The 26,097-nt window shown below is 42.0% G+C and overlaps 2 protein-coding genes across 3 annotated transcripts in view; both read right to left on the bottom strand.

Annotated features, from left to right (window-relative positions):
* Positions 1–375: 375 nt before the first annotated feature.
* stag2a (STAG2 cohesin complex component a) lies at positions 376–19,632 on the bottom strand. 2 transcript variants are annotated; one of them, XM_066659600.1, is made up of 34 exons: positions 19,449–19,632; positions 18,278–18,372; positions 17,916–17,994; positions 17,560–17,700; positions 17,327–17,423; positions 17,171–17,247; positions 16,837–17,041; positions 15,126–15,277; positions 14,933–15,006; positions 14,601–14,724; positions 14,361–14,459; positions 14,132–14,211; positions 13,879–13,986; positions 13,392–13,500; positions 13,067–13,184; positions 11,904–12,007; positions 11,607–11,699; positions 11,367–11,456; positions 11,088–11,291; positions 10,760–10,830; positions 10,552–10,639; positions 10,362–10,442; positions 10,161–10,253; positions 9,873–10,044; positions 9,334–9,473; positions 8,919–9,020; positions 8,226–8,374; positions 7,704–7,832; positions 7,289–7,497; positions 6,680–6,893; positions 5,245–5,337; positions 3,354–3,480; positions 3,133–3,210; positions 376–2,770 (listed from the first exon to the last, which is right to left on the bottom strand). In XM_066659600.1, exons 2-34 carry the CDS (start codon positions 18,319–18,321, stop codon positions 2,747–2,749), a joined length of 3,768 nt encoding a protein of 1,255 aa, XP_066515697.1. In that variant the 5' UTR covers positions 18,322–18,372; positions 19,449–19,632; the 3' UTR covers positions 376–2,746. The 2 variants fall into 2 exon arrangements, with proteins under 2 accessions (XP_066515697.1, XP_066515696.1); XM_066659599.1 differs by having other exon boundaries at positions 18,278–18,400.
* Positions 19,633–20,873: 1,241 nt separating this feature from the next.
* acsl4b (acyl-CoA synthetase long chain family member 4b) overlaps positions 20,874–26,097 on the bottom strand; it is a 12,688-nt gene continuing 7,464 nt past the window's right edge. The window contains exons 12-15 of the mRNA XM_066658223.1: positions 25,797–25,991; positions 24,155–24,269; positions 23,698–23,855; positions 20,874–23,552 (exon numbers count right to left, since the gene is read on the bottom strand). Of these exons, the coding sequence (XP_066514320.1) occupies positions 23,395–23,552; positions 23,698–23,855; positions 24,155–24,269; positions 25,797–25,991 (626 nt within the window). The 3' untranslated portion in view covers positions 20,874–23,394. The remainder of the gene's footprint in view (positions 23,553–23,697; positions 23,856–24,154; positions 24,270–25,796; positions 25,992–26,097) is intronic.

A 26,097-nucleotide genomic window follows, 5' to 3' on the forward strand; every position in this document is an offset into this window, starting at 1 on the left:
CTGTGTAAAAACATTTCTCTAAAATCCAGAGAAGGAAAGAGAGGAAACAAAGTAAACATAAAAAAATGAGTACCAACCAAAAATAGTACCAAAAGGGATAAACAGAAACAAGAGTTAAAAAAAAGAGAAACTCAGAGACTAAAATGTTCACTGTTGATAAAATCAAAGCAGTTAAGTTTCACTCAGAATGTTCCTGATGTTCAGAATTAAACTGAGCAGCAGTCAGACTGAATAACCTGCTCCTAGAAACATGTTCCATGTAAATGGTCTGAGGGTTGTTAGCTGTTGTTAAATGAAAGCCAAACTTGTGTGTGTGTGTACGCTCCAGCGCCAGCTGGTGGAGAGACAGTTGACGATGAAAGTTTAAATCACAGCCGAGGGATTTATTTTGTTCCAAAAAATTATTTTGTCTCAGACATAAATACAAACAGGAAATGGAACAGTGGACATTTGTTTTTGTAAATAGAATAAAAAACACTTGGATTTATATACAGTCCAATATCATATTATACATTTACACACACCCATCCATACACACACACTCAGCAGTTTAACACAGGGTTAAAAGAGGGAGGAGTCTAAATTAATTTGTGAATATTAAAAAAAAAAAAAAAAAAAAAAAAAAAAAATCCTTAAAAACACTGCTAATGACAGTTGCCTCAGTAACCCTCACCATGATTACACCGTCACCACAACACACCCTCATTAACATAATCACAATTTCAGAACCCAGAAACCACACCCACCCCAAATAAGGAAACAACAACAATAATTGTAAAATGACAAAAAGGAACATATGAGGCAAAAAAAAAAAAAAACAGGATTTGGAGAAATCATCAACAATGAAGAGGAGGAGATTCAACAAAAATGAAAATACACAGTTCATATGTTTTTCTGCAGTCGTCTGAGACGCGGTACATTCTAGCGAACTGGGGCTAAGATGGCGGGAAAAAATAAATAAATAAAAATCAGCACCAATTCACATTTTCACTCATCACCTGTTAAATGTAATATATAATTATATACTTAGGGATATATAACAATATATCATAAAACAGTATTCTCTAATTGTACTGGAGCTGTCAGGGTTCTGTACGAAGCACTTATTTTTCCTCATTCAGGAAAAAAAAAATAATAAAAAATCTGATCAATCCTGAGCAAGCATGGTGGGAGTGGCAGGGTTTTAAAGTTTTATTCAACATCCCTCAGAAACAGTGAGCTCATTCTGTAGTAGGGTTCACACCTATATAAACAGTTCCTGTGTAAGCTGAAGGCTTATCAGGAGGGGGTTAAATTTCCTGGAGGGAGTTCTTCTACAGAAGCTCCTCTGTTATTTTATTTCCATCCTGATCTGCCATGTCTGTATTCCTCTCCCGCCTCCCGTGAGAAAACAACAGACCCAGACCTCCTGCTCCCCCACCAAACAGCACTCCAATCATTTCAGTCCAGATTCACATCTCTGGGATTTTCCAGGCAAGGTTTGAACCACTTATTTGCCATATGTAGTCACCCAGAGATCCATCCAAGACCCTCCCGAATCCCCAAATGGAAGCATGTTCTTTTCTAGAAATCACTACGCTGTGTGAACGTGATCCGGTTGTACACAGCAGGGACAGGGGGACACAACTTGCAAGCTTCTGTCTAAACAAATTCTTAAACTTCATGGCTGTTTTCAGGTTGTTGCTGGCAACTTTGCTCTGCCCAGGTTTTCGTCCTAGTATCTGTCCTCGATTCCAGCGCCTGTCAACCCATTAGGATGTGGTGCTGAGAATGGAGCGTTTTACGTGAAACAAACATCCGAGTTTACAGAAAACATCACGCGGGGATCTCACTTGTCCTACAGAGATTTTGAAGGTGTCCGAATGCAGGAGTGTTATCACTAGGAAAAAAAAAACGTCCCCCTGAGACACTCCTCCGTCTAGGCAGCACTAATGACACAAAAGATGGTGGTATTTGAAAATCTCAGCCATCGTGCCTCAGGGGAAACAACACTTCTGAACCAGCTGTGTTCACTTCTCCACACAATGCTACACACTAACACTGCAGCATACTGAACTGCGCAGTACACTTATTCACCACTGCAAGGCGCTGGAAACACTACAGTTGTCTCTGTCAAAGGGCAAGGCCGGTTAGGCTTGAAGCTCCTTATATGAGTATGACTCCACCTACAGAATGACTTACAGACTGAGGTCTACAGGCTGCTGCTGTTACTGACCAAAGGACCAATAGAAACACAGGAATCTCCCATTCTGGCTCAAGCAGCTTCTCTCCTGGAGTGTGAGGAGGTCGCATAGACTGAAGGAGTTTAGCACTTTAAGGAAGTTCTGTCAATGTTTCACAGAGAATATAAACAGAACAGAAACATTGTACGCCTCTAAACCCACTGCCCCCCCCCCCTCCCCACCACAGAAATGCCTTTAAATACTCACACTTTATTAAGTTCTCATTTACAGCTGATTGTCTTTAAAAAATACCCTACAAATCAAAACCTCTTCTATAAACATAGCCTTATCTACACATCCTTAAAAAAAGAGCATCCAGAACTGCAGCTGACCGTCTGACTGACGGCCGCCTGTCTGACCAGCTGTTTCTCTCCCTCTCTCTCTGTCTGTCTCTCGCACACACACACACACATCCATACGCGCTCACACACACAATGCAGAAACCGGAGAGTTGAGGAGGAAGAGCAGCTTCTCTGCAGCCAGACAAACAGGAAGTGTGTCTCTCTCTTGCCTTTCCACTTGGATCAGAACATTGACACATTCAAAACCTACACACACACAGAGAGAGAGAGAGAGAGAGAGAGAGAGAGAGGTGTGCGAGAGAAATAACAATTACTGTGGATATAAATATATCAACCGACATATAAATATATTAATTGATGTAGAGAGTGTGGATAGAGAGATGAAGGAACAAAGATGGAGAGATAGAGAAAGAGATGAAAGGACACATACAGGAAGAGGGATGTGAACTCTGTAAGAGTTGGAGGGAACTCTGTCCCTCCATCTCACTACCAATCCCAACATCATGATCATCTCTGTAAGAGGGACAGATAGAGAGGGAGAGTGGGAGAGAGACTGAAATGGAGAGAGCCAGAGAGACTAAGAGGAGGACAGTAGAGAGAGCTCTTACTGAGTCGTCCATAATGGAGGCAGGGTCGAAGTAATCCGGTTTGAGTTCTGATCTCTCTCTCCGGTTTTTAGAAGGAGGCTGTAAAGAAACACAAACACACACAAACATTCTTTTAGCATTCAGTGGGTTGTAATGAGGTCATTTCCATCATGTTATTTGTCAAAGCGCGAGGGTGGGTGAAGTGGTGGGTTTATCAAAACACAGATGGGTCGGATCAGTACCAGGTCGATGTCCATGGTGTCAAAGTCCATTCCCTCATTCAGATCTTCCAGACGCTGCTCAGAAGACATCATCACATCCTCCACAATTGGCTCCTCGTCGTCCTCCATCAGCCCTGTGCTCCGCCGACTGGAGTAAACAACAACAAATTAAGTGTTTATTTAACAAAAGCACCTTCCTTATATTTAAAGGTTACTGTAAACGGTACACACACACACACACACACACACACACACACGTGTGTTGGTCATAAAATTAGAATATCATGAAAAAGTTGATTTATTTCAGTAATTCCATTCAAAAAGTGAAACTTGTATATTATACCCATTCATTACACACAGACTGATATATTTCAAGTGTTTATTTCTTTTAATTTGATGATTATAACTGACAACTAATGAAAACCCCAAACTCAGTATCTCAGAAAATTAGAATATTTCTTAAGACCAATACAAAAAAAGGATTTTTAGAAATGCTGGCCAACTGAAAAGTATGCGCATGTACAGCACTCAGTACTTAGTTGGGGCTCCTTTTGCCAGGATTACTGCAGCAATGTGGCGTGGCATGGAGTCGATAAGTCTGTGGCACTGCTCAGGTGTTATATGAGAGCCCACGTTGCTCTGATAGTGGTCTTCAGCTCTTCTGCATTGTTGGGTCTGGAGTATTGCATCTTCCTCTTCACAATACCCCATAGATTTTCTATGAGGTTATGGTCAGTTGAGTTTGCTGGCCAATTAAAAACAGGGAGACTATGGTCCTTAAACCAGGCACTGGTAGCTTTGACACTGTGTGCACTGTGTGTCAAGTCCTGTTGGAAAATGAAATCTGCATCTCCATAAAGTTGGTCAGCAGCAGGAAGCATGAAGTGCTCTAAAACTTCCTGGTCGACGGCTGCTTTGACCTTGGACCTCAGAAAACACAGTGGACCAACACCAGCAGATGACATGGCACCCCAAACCATCACTGACTGTGGAAACCTTACACTGGACCTAAAGCAACGTGGATTCTGTGCCTCTCCTCTCTTCCTCCAGACTCTGGGACCTTGATATCCAAAGAAATGCAAAATTTACTTTCATCAGAGACATAACTGTGGACCACTCAGCAGCAGTCCAGTCCTTTTTGGAAACGAGACGCTTCTGACACTGTCTCTTGTTCAAGAGTGGCTCGATACAAGGAATGCGACGCTGAAACCCATGTCTTACATACATCTGTGTGGTGGTGGTTCTTGAAGCACTGACTCCAGCTGCAGTCCAGTCTTTGTGAATCTCCCCCACATTTTTTAATGGGTTGTGTTTCACAATCCTCTCCAGGGTGCGGTTATCCCTATTGACTGTACAGTTTTTCTACCACATCTTTTCCTTCTTTTCGTCTCTCTATTAATGAGCTTGGACACAGAGCTCTGTGAACAGCAGCCTTTAGCAATGACCTTTTGTGTCTTGCTCTGATTGTGTAAGGTGTCAATGGTCGTCTTTTGGAAAACTGTCAAGTCAGCAGTCTTCCCCATGATTGTGGAGCCTACAGAACTAGACAGAGACCATTTAAAGGCCTTTGCAGGTGTTATGAGTTAATTCACTGATTAGAGTGTGGCACCAGGTGTCTTCAATATTGAACCTGTTCACAATATTCTAATTTTCTGAGATACTGAATTCGGGGTTTTCATTAGTTGTCAGTTATCATCATCAAATTAAAAGAAATATGAGATATAAAAATGAAATATACTGTGTGTAATGAATGAGTATAATATACAAGTCTCATATAAAAAATAAACACATGAGAAAGTGAGAGACGGAGGTTGGTGAGACAGAGAGAGAGAGAGAGAGAGAGAGAGAGAGAGAGAGAGAGAGAGAGAAGTGTGTGTTTGAAGGGTGATAATTTAAGGTGGACAGTTCATACATGGCGTGCTGCATGTGGCTCCTCATCTTGGCGTTCTGAATATTCGCCCTCTCCTGTTGCTGCCTCTGGGCCAGCATCCACGCTACCTGAGTACTACACACATACACAAATTTGCAAGTCATCAGGACACATCCTGTTCTGTTCTGAGTCCAACAAAGCCTGCCCACATTCTCTTTAATATATACAATAAAGTTCTCTTTCAAATTATATATATTTTTTTCATGAAATAAAGTTTATCATAAATATCTGATCTTTCTTTGAAGACTGGAACATCTGGAGTGTGTGGACTGCGTTTGAGTGATGAGGTGATGACTTATTAACACTGTTGGAAAGGCACCTGGACAGGTAAATAAATTACAGGTATCCACGGCAAGATTCAATTCCAGTTGAAGTTTTGGCATCTGCTCACGTTTTTATACAGGCCCACGGTCCAAACGGACTCAGCCCAGTAGAATGTGGGATACCATAAAGTAGGGGTCTTCAAATTACGGCCAGCGGGCCATATACAGTCCGCTGCTTTAATTTTATCGGCCTGTAACTATGACAGCATACCGCGTGTTGTCTGGCCACGGGTACAGTTGGACAGTATAGACATTTCTCTATACCAATCCAGCAACTACTGAATCATCCCTAGCAATTATTTTGGATGAAATATAATACCATCAGCATCTAGTCAATGATTTTGGTACGATGTTGTTCTCTACTGCGTCCCACCTCCTGATCCTATGCCATTTCTCCCTGTGAAAGGAGAGGCTGTGGTTGTAGGAACACAAAGAGCTGTAAACATGCTGCTGCATGAGACGCCGTCCACATCGTGTCTCGTATTGGCACAGTGCCACCAGCTACAATGGTGTTTTAGGGCCACTTCAATTCAGCTCTTTTGGAAATTCAATATCTGCGTTTTTCAGCGAGTTTCCCCGGTGCACTCACACACGTGTTCCATAAAACTCAACGTAGAATGAACTGGCATCCCGTACCAAGTATTATGACTTTCATCTCATAATAAAAACTAATTTAATGACAAAATATTTATGACATGGCATATATATTGTTTTCAACATGTTTTCTTCACCCAAAAGACTGAAAAACTTTGAGCTGGCCCTTTGAATAAAAGGTTTGAGGACCCCTGCCATAGAAACTCGAAACAAGATCACCACATGCTGCACATATTTCACATTTCAGCACAACTTTAAAATTAATTTAAGTTCGTGCAAATGGACATCTCTGAATGTTCTCCAGCTGAAAGGAGGGCATTAGAGAAGCTCCTAAACTGGGGGCTTTTACTGTCTCCGAGAAACTTAACACTGAGGCACTGAGGTCAGTCCCCTAGCAGTTATCTCTACTGAGCTACCAGACTCAGCTCTGGGCTGAGGTAATGCGGCTAAACTGAGAACACCTGGGGTGTTACTGTGTAAAGCAGAGCGTGTGTGTGTACTTGTAGTCGATGGCCTGATGTGTAGTTTGCTGCAGTGGTGTGTGTTGAGGTTCGTTGCTCATGGTGTAGACCCCGACGTAGCCATCCTCAGGGCGGAGCTTCTTGGCGTCCCGTAACACAGTGGAGGTCATATGGGGTGATGACATCATCACAGTGGCCACACCCTGTTCATGGCCCATCCACACGGTGGCATCACTGCTGCAACTGTTGTCCTCTGTAGAGACGGAGAGTTAGAGCCATAAACCCAGCAGATTCACAGAGACACTCTGCATCTTCAGATTAACACAGACACTTAATCTCTAACACACAGAGCTCCATAAATTGCTCCGTCACATACATGTCGCAGAGAATCACATGCCATCACAGTGTCACACACCCTGGCATTTCAAACGCTGGGCTGTTTCTCCCTTTAAATAAAGCACCATCTGCAAAAGCTAATGAAAATTACAGCTCCTGCCCACCCCTTTCATCTCAAACCCCTGCACCCCCCCACCCCGGAACTGCTGCAGACACAGAAGTTCTTCATAACAACTGTCTGTTTATGAAGACAGCCATTTCTTCCTGTCATGAATACACCTCATCCCAGTAAGAGATATTGTGCATATATACCCTCAGGAAGTTTCCTCTTGGCTGAGGTGGGGGTGATTTTGGGTTTCTTGCTGCGGTATGAGCCCCTGCTGCTCACTCCACTCAGCACTGACATTGTATCATCATCCACTCCAGCTTGGAGAGAGTTTCTGTACGAGATCAGAGGCAACCAACATTCCTCTCTTTGCAGAGACATCTGAAACGTCATGAACCGCTCCAGATACAGGTGCCTGGGGGTGGCACAGAAAGAGAGAGAGAGAGAGAAAATACATACAAATTAAATTAGAAATATACACCATCTAGAAAGAGCTTCTTACAAAGTGTGCTATTAACACACATGCAGGACGGGAAGGAAAGAAGGACAGGAAATAAAAGGGTCTGCAGGAGAGAAGTGGGAGAAATATGGAGAGAGAAAGAGAAACACAAAGAGACGTACACAGTCTTGCGGTCCTGGCGCAGTAGTTTTGAGGAGAATTCACAGAGGATGTCGAGGAAGGCAAGATTCAGAGGCGGTCCTCCCTCACCCTGAGGACTCGGCTCTTTAAATGCAAACTCTATACCATCCCTAAAACAGAGAGAGAGAGAGAGAGAGCTTTTATTCTCAGAGATTCACGCTTTTGTCTATCTGAAGGGTGTGGGTTTGGGGAGAGACTCCTGGGCACTTAGCTAGATAAGTTAAGCTCAGAGATGAGGACTGTCCAAAGGGAATGTCTCTTAAATCTATTGGACACATCTGATTTCCAGTTTAATCTTTCTGGCCATCTGAAGATCATCTCCTGAACAGTGAAGATCTTGTGCTCAGTGTGTTTCAGTGGAACTGAATTAAAGAACGACCATCAGTGACTTTTCATAGATTTCTACAGGGATGACAGGAAAGAGTATATATGTGTGTGTGTGTGCGCGTGTGAGTGTGTGTGTGAGAGAGAGAGAGAGAGAGAGAGAGAGAAAGAGCAGGTACTTGTGCAGCATGGCAATGGCCTCTCTAGTCTTGACTTGGTCCAGTCCAAAAGTGAGAGAGAAGCGTCGAGCAAGTTCCTTAATCCCACAGAACGCAGAGGAAGAGCGGTCAAAATTACAGCCCAACTCACTCAGCATCTCATTAAACAGCTGAAATACACACACACACACACACACACACCAAATTAATATGACTGCAACACAACTATGCTCAAACATTACTGTAATCTACAATAGAAGACTGAGCTCTATATTCTCTGTTAATCTTAAATATTTTTTAAATATCCCTGTTCATTAAAAACTCTGTGGTTTATTAAAGCCTGGTCAGTGTGTGAGTTAAAAAGTGGGGGGAACCGTGCTGCTCAGCGGGTTCCAGGGGTCCGTGCCTTGGTTAGTCAACAAAAGACTGTGTATTAAAAGAGTATGTATCCTCTGGTGTAACTGTAGCTCCCTGAAAGACTAAAAACTATGGCTTTAGGTCAGAAATGTGCAGCTACGTCACTATAAAGTTCCAAGATACTGCAGCTGGATCAGACAGAATGATCTATTTGTTTCACACTCCCCTGCCCCCTCTGATATGATATCAGAGCATGACACCCAGCATTTACCACAGATATCAGACTGGTCACATCTGTACTGTACTGTCAGCTCAAGAGTATTGGCTCTTATAGCTGGGTTATTATTGCATTATTACCTTCTGTAAGCTGAGGATCAGGGTCTTGGCACACTGGATCTTGTCGATCTGCCGCGTTTTACTCATTGTCTCCTTAATAATGTCACCAAAATCATTGTAGTACTGTAAACAGATAACTGCATTAGGATGGGGAGCGTGTCAGAAACCAGTTACAGTAAATATTACATCAGTAAATATAACAGGACTAAAACCAACACAATATCATACAATGTGGATGACGAACATCAGTGTATCATTACTATTGATCAGGGCTGACTGGAAAGAAGACAGTTTAGAGCTTGAGAACTTCTTGTTGGTCCTGTTACAGTTCATGAGCTACATCTCTTTAAACCCTGTGTGTCTGTCTCAGACAGCCCTTAGGTATGATTGAAGCAGTTTAGTGTACTCAAAGGGTGTGTGTGTGTGTGTGCCTCACTCTCATATACTGTTTGAAGATGTCTGCCCCAGTGCTCATGTCCACTACGTTGTAAATGATGAGTTTACAGTACGCCGCCAGCAGATTCCTGCGCTTGTGTAATGCTTCGATTTTACCGGCTTCATCATCCTGCTGCCCATCTACACACACACACACACACAGAAGAGAGGGAGATGTTCACTCATGCTGCAGTAATAAAGCTCAGCGTTATGTAAGGGTTGTGTAATGGAGTGAGAGGATGGGTTCAGAGTGAACACACCCCCAGCTCCACCCCATCTGCCGTTAGATCCTTCTCCATCAATCTCAGAGAGCTCCACTCAGTCTCCCTCAACTTCTCCATCCGTCTCACACAGCTCCAGCCAGTTTCCCTCAGCTCCTTCTCCGTGTGTCTAATATTACTGAGCCAGTGAAGGAATCCCACGAAAAGGAAATGGAGCTTCACAACATCTCTATACATTAATAGGAGATAACTAACCACTATAAAGAGCAACAATAACCGCTACAGGTACAAGGGGGGTTCGTTTTAACTGTGTGTGTACCAGTGCTGGAGTCATCGTCCTGGTCGATGAAGACATGGTCAAGGATGAAATTCAGCAGGTCACTCTGGAGTGAAGAGTCAGGGCTGAACACCAGTGGCTCCAGAGCGTCTCGACCTGACGACACAATCTGGTGACTGAAGATCATTAGAGCATCACACAAGAGAGTGAATGCCTGCATAGAGAGAGAGAGAGAGAATACAAAGTAAACAAATAAATAAACACACACACAGAGGACAGGAACAACACAAAGATAAAAAATACACACTCACAGAGGAAGGTGAGTTTTACCTGCTCTTTTACAGAGGTACTGACACTGCTCAGGTATCTCTGACACATCAGACAGAATGCTCTCATCTGTTTCCTCAGGGTCACCAGGTCACCCTGGACAGACAGACAGATGGTATACACTTTGTAAGTTTATTAAAGATGGTTTACTATCTGCATATAACAGAGGTTTGATTGTTGACTGTGTGTGTGTGTTTTACTCACCTTGTTGGAGCTGCCCTCTGAGACTTTAGCTAGGTTCCACAGAATGACATAATGAGTGCATTGAAGAGCATGGATCACAATCTGCAAAACAAACACACAAACAAGTGTAAAACAAACATAAATTTGCTGCAACAAATAGAAACCCCCTTTACAACAAGTGGGTGGGTGGAGGATGGAGTGGTTCCAATACCTGCTCTGGCATGTCCCCGTTCTGTAGCCCCGTGTTCAGTAGCCTGTAATTACTGCTGAATAAATCCCACTTCGTCAGGTCATGGGCACTAGACACACACACACACACACAGTGAAAACATGGCTCTTGCCCCCCTCCAAAAAAAAAAACCTTGAAAAACTCCTCATTATTGATAATTGAAGGGAGCGTGTGGCGGGTGTGCTCTTACTTGTGGAAGGCTGTTATTCTTTTAAGCGTCGACAAAACCTGATATGCATCATCTTCGTCAGGCTCTTCTCCCTTTCAGAAAAACACACACATTAACACCCCAAATAAAAACAAAACCTAAACCCCCATTGTGCATCATTCAAACATCAGGGATAGAAAACACTGCTGTTATAGAGTAGCAACTACTGTTGAGATTCTTCTTGTGGAGATTCTTCAACCTGCTAAATGTGAGTGAGGTACAAGTCCGATTCATGTTGTGATTCACAATAAATATGGAGGTTTAGAACAGGTCAGAATACGATCTAAAAGTGAATAGAAGTGGGTGGTACCTCCTGCAGGAAGTCCTCCAGGAGGCGGTGGAACTTGTCAACCTGCTCGTCCAGCAGCTGGCTTCGAGAGATGTCCACTCGGTTAAAGATGGTGAACTCTTCATTACACAGAGAGTGGAAGGTCATAGAACATGCCTCTAGAACCTCAGTATCTGTGTGCTTCTCCACCACCTCGCGTATCTGACGCAACAGCGCCTCCAAGTGCTGGGGAGCGACACACACCCAGATTCAAACAGAGAACTACAGCAGTATATAGTAATAGAGGGTGTAAATCTGTACCTTCTCCAGTCTGCCAGTTGTGTAAATCTCCAGATCAAAATACTGTGGTAACTGCAGCAGATTAGTGACTTTCTCAGCGTCCACAGAGTACTGAGAGAGATAGAGAGATAGAGACAGAGACAGAGAGAGAGAGAGAGAGAGAGAGAGAGAGAGATTTTAGACTGTGGTGTCCCTCAGGGCTCAGTGCTGGGGCCTCTAATCTTCCCGTAGGAAGTCATGGCCTGGGTGGGGGACCCTTACCTTGGCAAGCAGCAGCGGCAGTGCCACAGCAAAGATTTCTGTGATTCTTGTCCGATCGTCCAGCTGTGTTTTTTTTTCCTTGGCTGTCAGGACCTGATCGATGAGAAACACAGGTCACAGGAGAGACAGAGGAAATCTCAGCACCAGGAAACACAATACCACACTACTGTGGAACCCGTCACTCAGTCAGCAAAGGTATGTTTTTAAATACGGTTGCTAAATAAATAGTCTGTTTTGTTGGTGTGTACATGTAAATGTATGATTAATTATGTAAAGTGTGTGCACACATATTTTTACCCTTTTCCCTGTCCCGCGGCCGATGGGAGGGTGACACTCACATGCCTGTCTCACTGCACACAGCATAATCTCAATCAGAGCTGTCTCCTGTTTGTCTGTCAGAGCTGCACACACACACACACACACACATCTCAGTATTACTCTACATGTAGCTAACCCTAGCAGGAATTTTAAGTTAGCCAGCTAACGTAAGCTCAAAATCAATCCTATCCAATAAGAACAGAGCTGAGGCAGATTCCTAATGGACAGGCTTTATAACATTGGGCTTATTTTATCTGGTTAACCCTCTGGAGGCCTTTAAGCCATGTTTGCAGCCATTTGACATGCCTTGATATTGTAACAGATATCACCTACCTAAAAGAAATTGTTCCCAAAAGGCTAAACATGCCAATATTCAACACAAACCCAGCAACAATAATGTGAGATATATGTATGTCATTCATCTGTTTTTGTTTAAATTAACTCTAAAGATGAACTTTCCAAAAACCTATTTTCAAAGGTGCTGATATATAGTGAAAAAACACATTGTGAACATTTATGAAGTTTTCTTTTGAGCTCTGAACTTCATAGACCTGGGTGTTGGCTATACACTGCTATTTACCGATATCTGACATTTTATTTGGTTTTTCTTCTATACTGATACAAATATGATGTGACACTACTTTTTCCATAACTGTGACTCACACATTAACTACTCATGAGACAGGTGTGGAACCCAGACGAGAAATCCCCTCCCTGCTGTCAAAGATAATGGCTCATTAGCCCCCCAGAATCTCCCGGAAACAGGTTTTTATCGTCTACACTTGTGCACCATCGGGCTGTGCTTAGTTAAATCACTCGGCTTTGTACTAAAAATATATAAGGTTCAGTGCAGCCTGACAGTGCACACCCTCCTCACGGTAATGCCTTATACTGAGATATTATTTTGAAACGGTATTGCAGTATGAAAAATGTGGATACCGCCCATCCCTAAGAGAAATGTTTCCATTTTACACAGTTGTGATCTGGCATCATGTCCCCACAAAGCACAGACAAGTACATGAGAAAAGACACAAACACCGAGAACAAATGACAATCACAACATTAACAAAGTGAAGGGCAGCATGCAATGAGTGAAGGACAAAGACCCTACAACTCGAAAGTTACTGATGGACTAAGCCCACCTTCTTCTCCAGGGAAGGGCTCATCCAGTAGAAGGCTGATCATACTCTCCCAGTCCTTCAGGAGGTCACTTCCACAGTCCCACATACTGTCCACCAGGTACGCACCGTGCTCATGCAGCTACACACACACACACACACAAAAATCTTTAACACAGCCCTTCAGGAGGTCACTGCTGTGTTCCTGTATATATATATATATCTCATCAGCATAATTTTCTTTTGTGACTGTAACAAAACAGAAGGCAGCAATATGCAAATCACATTATAATGAATAACTAAGAACACCCTGATGATAATAATTAAAAGATTAAAATTTCACACAAACCTCACTCTCCAGGAAGAAAAAGACGGTGGTTTTGATGAGGTTGGCATTCAAACACTGTCTCCCTCTTCGGGGTAATGCATCCTCCTCAGGACCACGGTGACTAAACAACCTAAACACACACACACACACACACACACATTAAAACAATATGAAAACAAAAAGGTATTTTTCACACTGTTGACACAGTGGAGCTGGTGAGTCACATTTAATACCTACTGAATCTCACAGACATCATCACTGAGCCCAGGTTCTAGAGCAGGGGTGTCAAACAAAACCCAAAACGGGCCAGTGTGGGTGCTGGCTTTCCTTTCAACCAAGCTGAAGTCCCACTACTGAATGTCAAGATCTATTGATTAAATCCATTGAGTAAAAACAGGTGAAATAAGGTGTTGCTTCTGCTTGGTTGGAAAGAAAACCTGCACCCACACAGGCCCACACCCTGTTCTAGAGAGTTCTTGTCCTAGTTTGTGTGGATTCTGTGACTCACTTTTTGTAGAGGAATTCTCCCGAAGCCACAGCAATGGGTCGGTGAGCTGAGTATACCAAGTGATACACACTCTCACAGTCTTCAGCTGTCAGAACCTCATCACTGCTCCTGTATACACACACACACACAGTTTCCTTTAGGGCAGCCTATCACTGCTGAAACATTACGCCCCATCTTTAACTCTGTGGAGATCTAGTTATTCAGATCAGAGACTACAGAGATGATGAAGATGATGAACGTGAAGTTTACTCACTGAAGAATAAGTGTGAGGAGCTTAATTGCCTGAACCGCAACATCACACTCTTTATCCAACGCCATGGAAACAATCCGGTCCTGCGCACACACACACAAATCAACAGTTACTTAAATGACTGCATATACAAAGTGTGTCTTCTATTAGTTTAACTGCTTGTGTGATGTACTGCACGAGCGTTACATGTGTGTGTTCTAGATAACAGTATATGTTGCAGTTTAGACCTCACCTTAAAGCGGCTGGTGAAGAGCTCCAGTCTAGAGTTGAGCTCACGGTTATAATATAAACCCTGCAATGCTGTTAAACACTTCAGTCTCACCTCCCCCTGCTGCTCGGAGAGAGAAAATGGAGCGAGAACAGTGAGTTAGTGAAATTCTTTGATTTTCAGTAGGACTATAACAGGTACAGGGCTGAAATCCCCAATTCTAACATCTCATGTGTGTGTATTTTATTGGGCGAAAACACTTACTTTGTCATGCATGGTCCAGCCCACATATTTCAGGTAGCTGTCATTGAGAAATGCATCACTGTACATCTTCATCCACACCCCGATCTCCTCGATACAGATTGCTCTTATCTCTGCTATCGCATCACTGTCACAGACACACACACACACACACACACACATTCATTTGAGGCTCCTCCTGAGTCCTGTTTAAAATTTGATGGTGGATATTCAGTGAAGCATGCCCATTAAAATGTGGAATAATAATGCCCTGCTCCACTCTCCTCAATATTATTCATGTGGATAGATGAATATCAGTAGATATGTATGATCATGAATGAAGGGGCGGTGTGTACCGGTATCTGTGGACAAACACTCCTTTAAAAATTGCATTCATCATGTTCTCAATCTCATCTTGGTTCTCCTGCAGCTGTTACATACACACACAAAACAAACACAGACATTAATTCCAAAAACCCATACATTTGCAGCTTGTATTATAAACCTGTTATTGCATGTGCATGCACCTGATGTGTGTGTGTGTGTTACCTCCTTGCGTTTCTGCAGCAGCAATTCCAAACGATCGTTGGCTCTTTTTCCAATGCTCTTGTTGCGCTCTGCTTCATACTGTCTCTGTGTGTTGTCCATGTTGATGCTGAGGTTCAGAGCCACGTTAACCAGTGCTGTCATAAGCTTCATCGCTGAAAACACACACACAAACAAGTGAACACCCCTCACTTGTCTGCACACCTCCCCTACCCCAGAATCTGAGATTGGGAGACTGTACAGGGCGAGTCAAAATTCTCAGGACATACCTGATACCCCAGCAAGTAAGGCGTAAGGGGGCCTTTAGGCTATGCCCGGAACATGACCACCTTCTTGGTTAAAGGGCAAGTTTTTCCAATGAGGATGTAGTCATATAGCATATCTAAGAAGAACAGAATTTTCTCAGAAATTGATGGCCGCAATTTGATGTCGTTATACCCTCCGTTTCACTGATGCAGCTCTCGGCAGCTTTGAGTTGTGCTCTGATGGACTCTACCAGCTTTGATACTTGCTATACCTTCCATTAATTCTGTATGTTATGTCATACTTTCTAGTCTAAAGAGAGTTTATGGCTTCAAGGGTAGCTCCATGGCCAGATATCCAGACCTGAATCCCATTGCGAATTTTGGGGATGTGCTGGATAAGACTTTATGCAGTGGTCCAAATTTCCCATCATCAATAAAAGATCTTGGGGAAATATAAATGCAACTCTGGACAGAAATATGTTGTGCCCATTCCGGGTAGGCTCTGGACCCACCGTTGTAATGTTGTGACATTACAGAAGCTTGTGGAAACGATGGCACAGCGAATTTGTGCCATAATCAAAGCTAAAGGCGATCAAATGAAATATTAGAGTATGACCTTTTTTTGGCCAGGCAGTGTATATTAGCTCATTTACATTTTAAAAACACTTTTGTGAATTTGGAGTAGCATTAAAATATCACTTGTTAATTCCACACCACCATAACCAGAAGCCCCACAATCAGATTTGCAATATCCCTTGTGGTTCAAAAGTTATCAACTTTGTTTACTATAGCTAACTGAAGATGGAAATAATAGAAGATTGAGGTAAATCTAATTTCCAGGGAACGCAGCTGCCATATCATAGCCGTAGACTTCAACAACCGACATGCAGAAAGACCACCAATTTCACACAGCATTGCTGCATCCCTCATAGCGAAAATTCAGAAGAACCGGGGCTGTGAACAACAAGCAACCTAGTGGTCATCTAAAGACCGTTACCGACGAAGAAATTTCAACAATGGTTTTGGCAGCTTTTGCGAAAATTCCAGGACACAGCATGTGATGTCTTGCAGAATGTCAGCCAGTCAATACAATTAACATGTCAAATAGCTGGGAGCATTCCTGGTTGTTGTTGCAAATTTGTGTTACGTTAACTTTTGGACCACAATATATGTTGCAAATCTGATTGCAGCAATTGGTTTCTGAGATAATTCTGGTTTTCTCTGATATGCTACATGACCACCTTCATATTAGAAATACCTGCCCTTGATCCAATATGGTGGCAACATTGTGGACAGGCTCCCTCACCCTTTACTTGCTGGGGTATTCAGATACGTCATTTTCCCGGACATAAAAAAAGGTGTCCTGAGACATTTGACTCACTCTTTAGTTTAGAGAATACCTCCAGCTTTAGGGAAAAGTGAGGAATTACCTGTATGTTTGTGTGCGTGCATGTGTGTGTGTGTGTTACCTGCAAGTGTGCTGGTGTGTCTGAAGGCCCGGACCTGGGAATCACTGAGGCCAGTTAACAGAGAGATGACAGTGTCCATCATGTATTCGTCGTAGATGATGCTGTACTGGCACTGACGCACCAGAACTGAGATAAACTCACAGAAACCCCATCGAAACTTCTTCCACACAGGCCCTGCCATGGTCAGGGGATAATCTCCGCTGTCCTGTACACAAACAACAAACGGGCATGTGCATGCACACACACACACACACACACACACAAGAGCCAAAGGTTTACTCATCCAGCATCTCCTGAACAGAAAGAGTTAATCAAGATTGTAAGCAACTGCCACCTCATCAAATTCCTCCGTCATCTTCCTGATGATCTCTGAGTTCTGCATTTGTCTGAACATCTCCGAACTCACAGCCCCTAAAACACACACACAGCTGTAAGATTGCAGCCTACTGAGTATATTCAGACTACATAACAATGAACAGGTGAGTCCTACCTTTACAGCCTGAGCACTGGATGAAGAAGTTAATGAGCTCCAGTAGAGCCATGTCTCGATCGCCCTTATATGCCTCGATCCAGTCATCCACCACCGACTGGGAGAGAGAGAGAGAAATAAGAACAAAGAACGATAACAGCAAAGAATAAATCTTTAACATGTACATGACCTTATCATTTTGAGGAGACTGGGCTCCAGTGTACTTCATGTGTTTTGTGTTTTTGTGTGTGTACCTGTGTTGCACTCTTGCCCAGTTTAACAATCTCGAAGAGGCTGAGGTTCTCTGTGCCATTCTCCTGATGATGTCCATTCACTCGTCCCTGAGCTTTCATCAACACACCTTTACCTTTCTCACCTGGAGCCTTCTTTCCCTTCTACACACAAACATACACACACACACACAAACATAATACATACATATATACACAGAGACAATACATAGACACACAGACAAATACACAAACACGCAAAGTGATAATACAAAGACAAAGTGAAAAAGAGTGAGAGAGGGAAAAAATGAGAGACTAAATACATCAGATTCCAAGACATGGCTTTAAATCTTATTGAGTTCTGACAGGCTAGTATTTACCTTTCCTTTTGCCGTTTTGGCATTGCGCCCCTCAAGATCCTCCAAATCTGTATCGGAAGACAGCTGTGTGTCCGTTTCACTATAAACACACACACACACACTTATTATTCAACTAAATTAAGCTGGGGCAGCGGTCAGTGTTTAGTGATGAGTGTAAGACTTGGTATAGCCCCCTCACTGTTGCTGTAGTGTAGTTCAGGGGGATCCCAGTCTCAGTTCTGATCAACTAACTTAGTTTAATCAGGAGGTGGGAGCAGGAAGAAACAGGGGAAAAGGGGGAAACCTGGGTAAGGGGGAATGAGGGGGAATAGGTGAAAACAGGGAGAAAATGTGGGAAAACAGTCTGTGTGGAGTCAACTCACTGCGCAAAGTGGAATTCCGTCTGTAACTCCTGTGCAGCAATCATTATTCTAACATCTTACGTTTCCTCGCTGCAATGTGGAATATTGCCCTCCGGCTGTGAGAGGACAGCAACAGACAGAACCCTTACAATAAACCAACAAACAAACAAATTCACAGGATGTTCACAATATTTACAATACTCCAGATAATAGAATGTAAGCCTAATCAAACATAATAAACCAAATAAAGCATAAACAACAACAGCAATGTAGGAGGATGATTGTTTCCAGTATATTCCAAAATAATAATGACATCTATGCTGCATAAGCAAAGTAAAATCGGAGCAGGGCTGTTAGGAGATGTGTAAAGTATAAACACAGTGAACAAAAAATCTCCAACACGGAAACTAACCTAATAAAACCTCTTTAAACTTCATAGACCCAACACACTCTCAGGGGCAATAATAATAATATCAATAATAGCTGTTGTTTGGTATTAAATCTGTCTTTTAACTGTGTTAACGTCAATCAGACTTGACAACCATTAGCTAAATTCCAGAGTAATGTTGTTAACAAAAAGAATCAAAATTCCTCAAGAGTAGTGTTTGACCGATGTTTACACGTGATTAAGTTGTCTTAAATGAAGTTAAAATAACTTAAATGAATATGGACTCACATAACAAGAAACTGAAGTTTGGAATTCTCCGTTTCACCTTAAACGTAGCAGCAGTTATATGGAGCAGCCGGAGGGTCCTCTGTGTAACTGCTGTACCATTTAAGGTGGAACGGATAATTCTAGCATGAACTCAATTCTAGCTCGGTTTGCTCGAGGCCTTCACCTCAGCGCCGAGAAAACCCACTAAACCCAGGCTTTATAGCCAAATACAGCTGTAATTGCACTCCAAACCGTGTTTTGGAGCCTAATTAACCTTAGACTCCTGCCCAAATAGTTAAAATTGTGGAATAATGTCACAGAAGCACAGAAGAGTCTCGCCTTCAGCAGGAGCTCGGTCCGCGGTGCAAGTTCAGAGCGGCTCGCGAGCTTCGAAACGACTCCCCGCCCGGACCGCGCTGCCCGCCGGGGGAAGGAGGGGAAACTTGGTGAAAGTGAGTAAAACACCGCTAAAGTGAAGTTTGTTGTGTTTTCCGAACGCCATAAGGACTCGGAGGCCTCCGCCATTTCACAACTTACCGCCGCTCTTAAAGCTCTCAAAACCCCTCGAAATATGCGGGTGTCCAAGCTTTAACTCCTCGGGTTCCGCCTCGGAGCACTGCAGAATTAAACATAAAATTATTTCAGCCCCAAAAAAACGCGAATAAAACAAAAGTAAAAGTAAAAAGAAGAAACGCTGAAAGTGTCTCCGCTCGGCGCTGTTTGTTGTGGGAGCTCGGACGAAGCGGAGCTGGGACCGCCACCTGCCGGCCACTGTTCGCCACTGCAACCCAGCGCCGCAGTTACAAAACCATAACACACAATTCAACAGTACGGCGCTTCGCTGGGGACATTACTCAACGCAAAAGACCTGCGAATTACTTAATAAAGTGTGGAAGCTATACTTAAGTATCTCCATCCTTTGCCCTGATAAGATGTTCCTTCTCATTAAATATATTGTTCCCATGCCTTATCCATGCAATAAAATTGTAAATAACTACTTTGTTTAAATTATAAACTTAAATTATAACACGGTAATGACCTAGTTATTAAATATAGCAAGTTTATATAATTATATTTCATATTTATATTCAATTTTATAATAAGCATAGTAATAAATTATATATATATATATGATAAAGTAATAAAATCGTAAGTTATTCTTCTTTGACGGAAAACAAAGCATTTCACTGCTAGTACCCTATGACTATGTATATGACAAATAAAATATTTGAATTCCACCTGCAATTTATTGATATATAATAATATATATATATATTTCATTAATTCATTGTCTGAAACCGCTGATTTAATTCAGGTTTGCGGTGGGTCCAGAACCTACCCGGAATCACTGGGCAAAAGGTGGGAACACACCATGGAGGGGGCGCCAGTCCTTCACAGGGCGACACACACTCACTTACACATTAACTCACACCTACGGACATTTTTGAGTCGCCAATCCACCTACCAATGTGTGTTTTTGGACTGTGGGAGGAAAGCGGAGCACCCCATGGCATGAAACCCACGCGGACACGGGGAGAACACACCACACTCCTCACAGACAGTCACCCAGGTCCCTGGAGCTGTGTGACTGCAACACTACCTGCTGCACCACTGTGCCGCCCATAATAATATATATGTATAATAATGAATTAAATTTTACTAGCTCAGTATTTACTGCAGCTGTTTAAAAGATTATAGTTCCTGGATGTTGGCAATGGGTTTGTGCTATTAGGTCGTATGTCAGGTCTCTGTTTATGGTCACCTGTGTGTTGGCGGAGTTTCAGGACAGGACAGGTGAGACCCGAATGCTTGACTTTAAAGAGCACTCTGCTGCCCCCTGCAGGGGAGCTGTTCTTACACTATTAAAGGCAACACCCTTTATTTCTCGTTTCTCCCAGTTCTCCCAGATCCGAGACCCTGCTCCAAAACAGCAGACCACACTTCAGTCTCTCTTTAACCCTTTATTTGTATGTATAGGAATGTATACACTATCAAAAATGCATCATCATCATCAGTATATTCAACATTAGTACATTTATAAATTAATAACAATCCCACTGGACTGTATGAAGTTGAAAACGGGAACTCCACCCATTCCCCCTAATTATTTTCCCCTTTAATGAAGATGTAACTGACAATGTTTTAACCCCTCTCTGTCTCCAGAGGTTTATGGGGGAAATTTGGAAAGTGGTTGGAGTTCTCCTTTAATAGGGACTGTACTATTAAATGAAACAGGTGAAATGATCAGCAGAATATCTGTAAAATAAGAACAGAGTCTGTGTGAATAAAATAAATCCTAACCTGGCTAGCATGCTAACAGCACTACTGGCCTGTACAGTGTTCTTCATTTTTAGCAACATTAGATTAGAGGGGTTGTGATAAATGAGTGATTTTATTACACATACATGATGTTTTAGAGAAATGTACACAGGCTTCTAAATAAAATATAATTCAGTAAAAAACAAACAACGGTGTTTTGGTTCTGATCTTCCGGATGTTCCAGGAGTCACTGCAGCTGCACAACACTTTAAAATGTGTAGATGCAATTTAGAGCTTAAGCGTATCTCTGCACTCTAGACACTAGGGGGCAACATTACAATATAATTGCATTAGCATAGCTTCACAAATATTTAAATCATTTTCCGCCTTTCAACAAAAAACAGTGGCACCCGTTCTGCATCAGATCTACAAAACAACAAACAGATGATTAGAGCTTTGCCCGTCACTAATTACTATTTATATCTTTACACACATTCTTTAAATGTTTTATTAATTATATCTTTATAGTGTCAGTGTCCAAAGTTTGTGACGTGGCTGTTTCCTCAATATTTACATTCATTTTCTTACATTTTCACCTTCTGAGACCCAGACTTTTGCTTGGTGTGCATTTTTAATTTCTTGCTATTTGGGATCAGTAATAGTAATATCTACAATTATAATAAAATAAGGTAAAATAATGTTCCCTGATTAAAATTATAAATATGTAACACCACAGACAGCAAAAGGTACCACCACAGTGACAATTTTTTTCTGACAGTGTAGTAGACTAATTAAACAGACAGGATACCATAGGCAAGAGAAAAGAAGTGAGTCTTAAGGTTAGACTTAAATATGGGAAGAGAGGGACATTGTTTGACCACAGTTGGGAGGGAATTCCAGAGCCAGGGAGCATGTCGGGAAAAGCCCGATCACCAAAACCACAAAGTTTGGATGATGGAACAGTAAGAAGTCCAGCAGTTGAAGTCCTGAGAGAGTGAGAATGTACATAGGAAGGGAGGAGGTCAAACAGGCAGGAAGGTGCAAGATTGTTTTCAAAGTCTTTAAAGTAAGTAAAAGTATCTTGAAATAGATCTGATATCTAACAGGAAGCCAGTGAAGATGCTAGAGGACAGGTGAAATGTGGTTGTGAATACTAGTGCACTAGTAGGACCTAACAAGTATGAAAAATAAACATTGTCTTTGTACAGGACGTGGTTTTTGCAAAAAAAAAAAAAAAAAAAAAAAAAAAAGCCCTCATATGGGTATATATTTACATTTAAAAATTATTCTTACCATTTGGAATCAGTCAAAAAAATAATAATTCACAACACAAAAACAATGTCCTCCTATGCATTGAGCAATTGTTCTTCTTTTGACATTGAACCTCTCCCTGTAATAATAAAATGAAGGACAACTAGTAACAACGTTGTCCCAATATTCTCAACAAGTACTTCATTTTTACAGATGTTGTAGTTTCCTATCATTGCTAAAATTTGTCAAAAATGCATGCCGTATGATGTTAGAGTTGTTGTTGTACATGAAAAAAACACGTTTAAACTTAAATTCAATGAGAATTTTTTACCTGGCCCATGTATTTATTTGGACTGGCTGTAGAAATGTTTGACTGGTATCTTGTGTCGTACACCCCTAGCAGTGTAATCACTGAATCTCTGGTGATTAGTGAACACACTCACATCTTTGTTATTCATCAGTATGATGAGGATGCTGCTGCTTGCTGTGAGAGTTTCTGATCTTTCAGTCCGTGTGCAATTCTTTACACCACAGAAACTCACAGCTAACCACCACTTCCTCTATCTCCCCTAAACCCAACGTTAGCATTAGCACTAGTATGAATTTCTAGCCTTAAGGTGTTCACCATATGCATCCATGCAAACAATATAAAACGTCTCCCTCATCCAGCTGGAGCGCAGTCCAGTTCAAGTAGTTTTAACTCGTCTCGCTTTAACTGATTTACTCCCTATTCACACAGTCCAGAAATTTCTGCTCATACATATTATTCAGTACACAAAAAAAAAAAAAAAAAAACACCAATAAAAAAAATCATATTGCTAGGGGGCAGCACTCCTCTATTCATATTCAGTACATTATTATAGCACATTAAACCTGTAACCTGCCAATGAAATGAGATAGTTTAATTGAGTAAAACAAAACTGTTTATGTTTGTATGTGTGTGTGTGTGTGTGTGTGTGTGTGTGCGTATATGTTATTTAACCCCATACATCCTCTCTATATCCTTTGAATAGTGTCTCTGCAGCTCTTTTCTTTTCAGTTTAAACGCATCAGTGACGAGGCCGGTCTCTGGCGTCCAGACCTGAGAACTCAACCGAACCTTCACTGGGACTTCGAACCTCTGCAGCTTATCTAAACAAACACACACACACACACATACAGTCAGTGATCACATTAGACTTTAGAAGTAGGACTAGAACCAGTTCCAGAACTAGAGTTTTTTTTTTTTTGAAAATCACTATTATCGGTCTATAACGATGAAATGGTCAGAACTTACTTGTGGTTGCCACCTCCTTGATGGTTTTCAGCACTTCCTGTTCCAGATCAGCATGATTGCAAAGCTCCTCCCACTCGCCTGCAATACCTTTCTTATTGGCCAGTTCAGTTAGATGTTTCTGATTGGGCACCACAAAGCTGATGACGTAGTTCTGATTGCTGATTGGATAGAAAAGTCTCTGATCAGGAATTCTCACACATAGTGTGTATATTGTGTTTGGGAAAGTGTGTAGTGTACAGTTTGTAGTTTGTCTAGTCTGTATAGTCTGCGTAGTACGTATGGACCTGGTAGCATGTGTGGACTGTATCGTGTGTGTGTGGTGAAGTGTGTGTATAGTGTGCATAGAGAGTGCAGTGTGTGTCTGTGTGTGTGTGTGTTTAACATACCGTGTGTAGTGTAGTATATATTGTGTACAGTGTGCAGTGTGTGTAGTGAATTGTGTGTGCTGTGTATAAACCTGTTAGCGTAAGCACAAATGTTGTCGATCAGGGAACAATTTTTCAGAGCAGCTTCAACTTTCCCCAAAGAAACATATTCACCGGCCTGGAGTTTAACGAGGTCCTTCTTACGATCTGAGAGAGGGACAGAGAGAAAGGCAGAGAGAATCAGAGAGTGAGACATACACACACACACACACACACACACATACACACAGCGAGACACACAGAGAGACAGATATGTTCTATTATTATTACTTCTTCATTTTTCTGACTTAAATGTAATGTCACTTTCTTATGAACTACTGCATGTATTTAAATGAGATTCGTTTAACCTGCCATGTCAATAAAGCACATCTGAATCTGAATCTGACAGAGGGAGACACAGTTGGCAACATTTTAATATCACACACCACCCACTAAACATACTTGGGTGTGCTATTAATATCAATGGGAAGTTTCAAATCAGCAATTCCATCCCTGACTGAAAAAGCATGCATGGCTTACAATGCAATCAGAAAAAAACATTTTGAAATTCATCTGCCCCATTTCAATCTGGTTAAAATTATTCCAATCAATAATTCAGCCAATAATGCTCTACAGCAATGAAATCTGGGACATAGAGTCAATGACAAATTACCAAATGTGGGACAAAACACCAACAGAATTATTTCATCTAGAATAATGCAAAGACGTCCTGTGGGTGAACAGAGGGGTCTCTAACATTTTCCCGCTCATTCTGAACACAATGAAAAAATCTGTTGCAAATTCTGGTACCACCTCAGTCAATCAGAACCAGACTCCCTTCACTACAAGGATTTCATCACCAGCAAACTAAACCCAAATGACCCACTGCAGCGACTCGCCCAGGCCACGGACTTAGAGAAGACAAACAACCACAAACAAAACAAACTACACTCTGCACTGGTAAACACAAATCTCACAAGAACCCAAAGTGAAATGTTATGAAATGCTTGACCAGGAATACAAAGTGGCCAATTATCTAATCAAAATTAAAAAAATAAAAAAACTGGCATTTTACATTGAAACAAGGAGGCACAGAAAAAGCTGACTGTCCAGAAAAGACCAGACCTGCCCCCACTGCCAATCTGGAAACATAGAAACTGAAAATCACTTCCTCCTTATGCACAATATACAGCAACATCAGAGACTCCTTAAATTACCATCAATATCCCCACTGTCCCTATGCTGTCTGAGAATGACAAGGTGAAAATGTTACTGAAAGAGTAGAAACAAAACATTTCCTGTCTAAGTTTATACAGAAATGCCTCAAGATCAGAGAAGAACAGACAGCTCCAGCTCCAACACCTGCCTTTCATCTTTACCACTGTTCACTTCATTTAATTCTTTCCTAAATTATTCATTCATTCAGTCATTCATTCATTGTCTGTAACCGCTTATCCAGTTCAGGGTCATGGTGGGTCCGAAGCCTACACGGAATCACTGGGCGCAAGGCAGGAACACACCCTGGAGGGGGCATCAGTCCTTCTTCCTAAATTATAATTTACATAATTACTTTGTCATTTCGTTCCCTACTTTTGTGTAATGTCACTTTTTTTAGAATTAGAGAGAGAGACAGAGAGGAGAGTTGGTCTGTCTCTGATTGGTTATATCTGATTGGTCATTTGAAAGGTGTCTCACCCACGATCTGTAGACAGCCGTCTGGATGTACCTCACCCACGTCTCCCGTACAGAACCAACGTTGTCCCGCCTCATCTACCCGGAATTCCCCACTCTCCGCATCCCCCATGCTGCTGTAGTAACCCATAGCAACATTTGGCCCACCAATCAGAATCTCTCCACGAGGGTGGGGCTTGTCTTTAGTGGTGTATCCTCCTGGTGGGTGGAGTCAGGATATTCATAATCAGAGGGATAACTCAAAATTCCTGTCAAATATGTGTGTGTATATGGTGTGTGTGTACAGTTTGTGTGTGTGTGTATT

The sequence above is a fragment of the Hoplias malabaricus genome, chromosome 2 (genome assembly GCF_029633855.1).
Source record: "Hoplias malabaricus isolate fHopMal1 chromosome 2, fHopMal1.hap1, whole genome shotgun sequence".
NCBI classification, from domain to species: domain Eukaryota; kingdom Metazoa; phylum Chordata; class Actinopteri; order Characiformes; family Erythrinidae; genus Hoplias; species Hoplias malabaricus.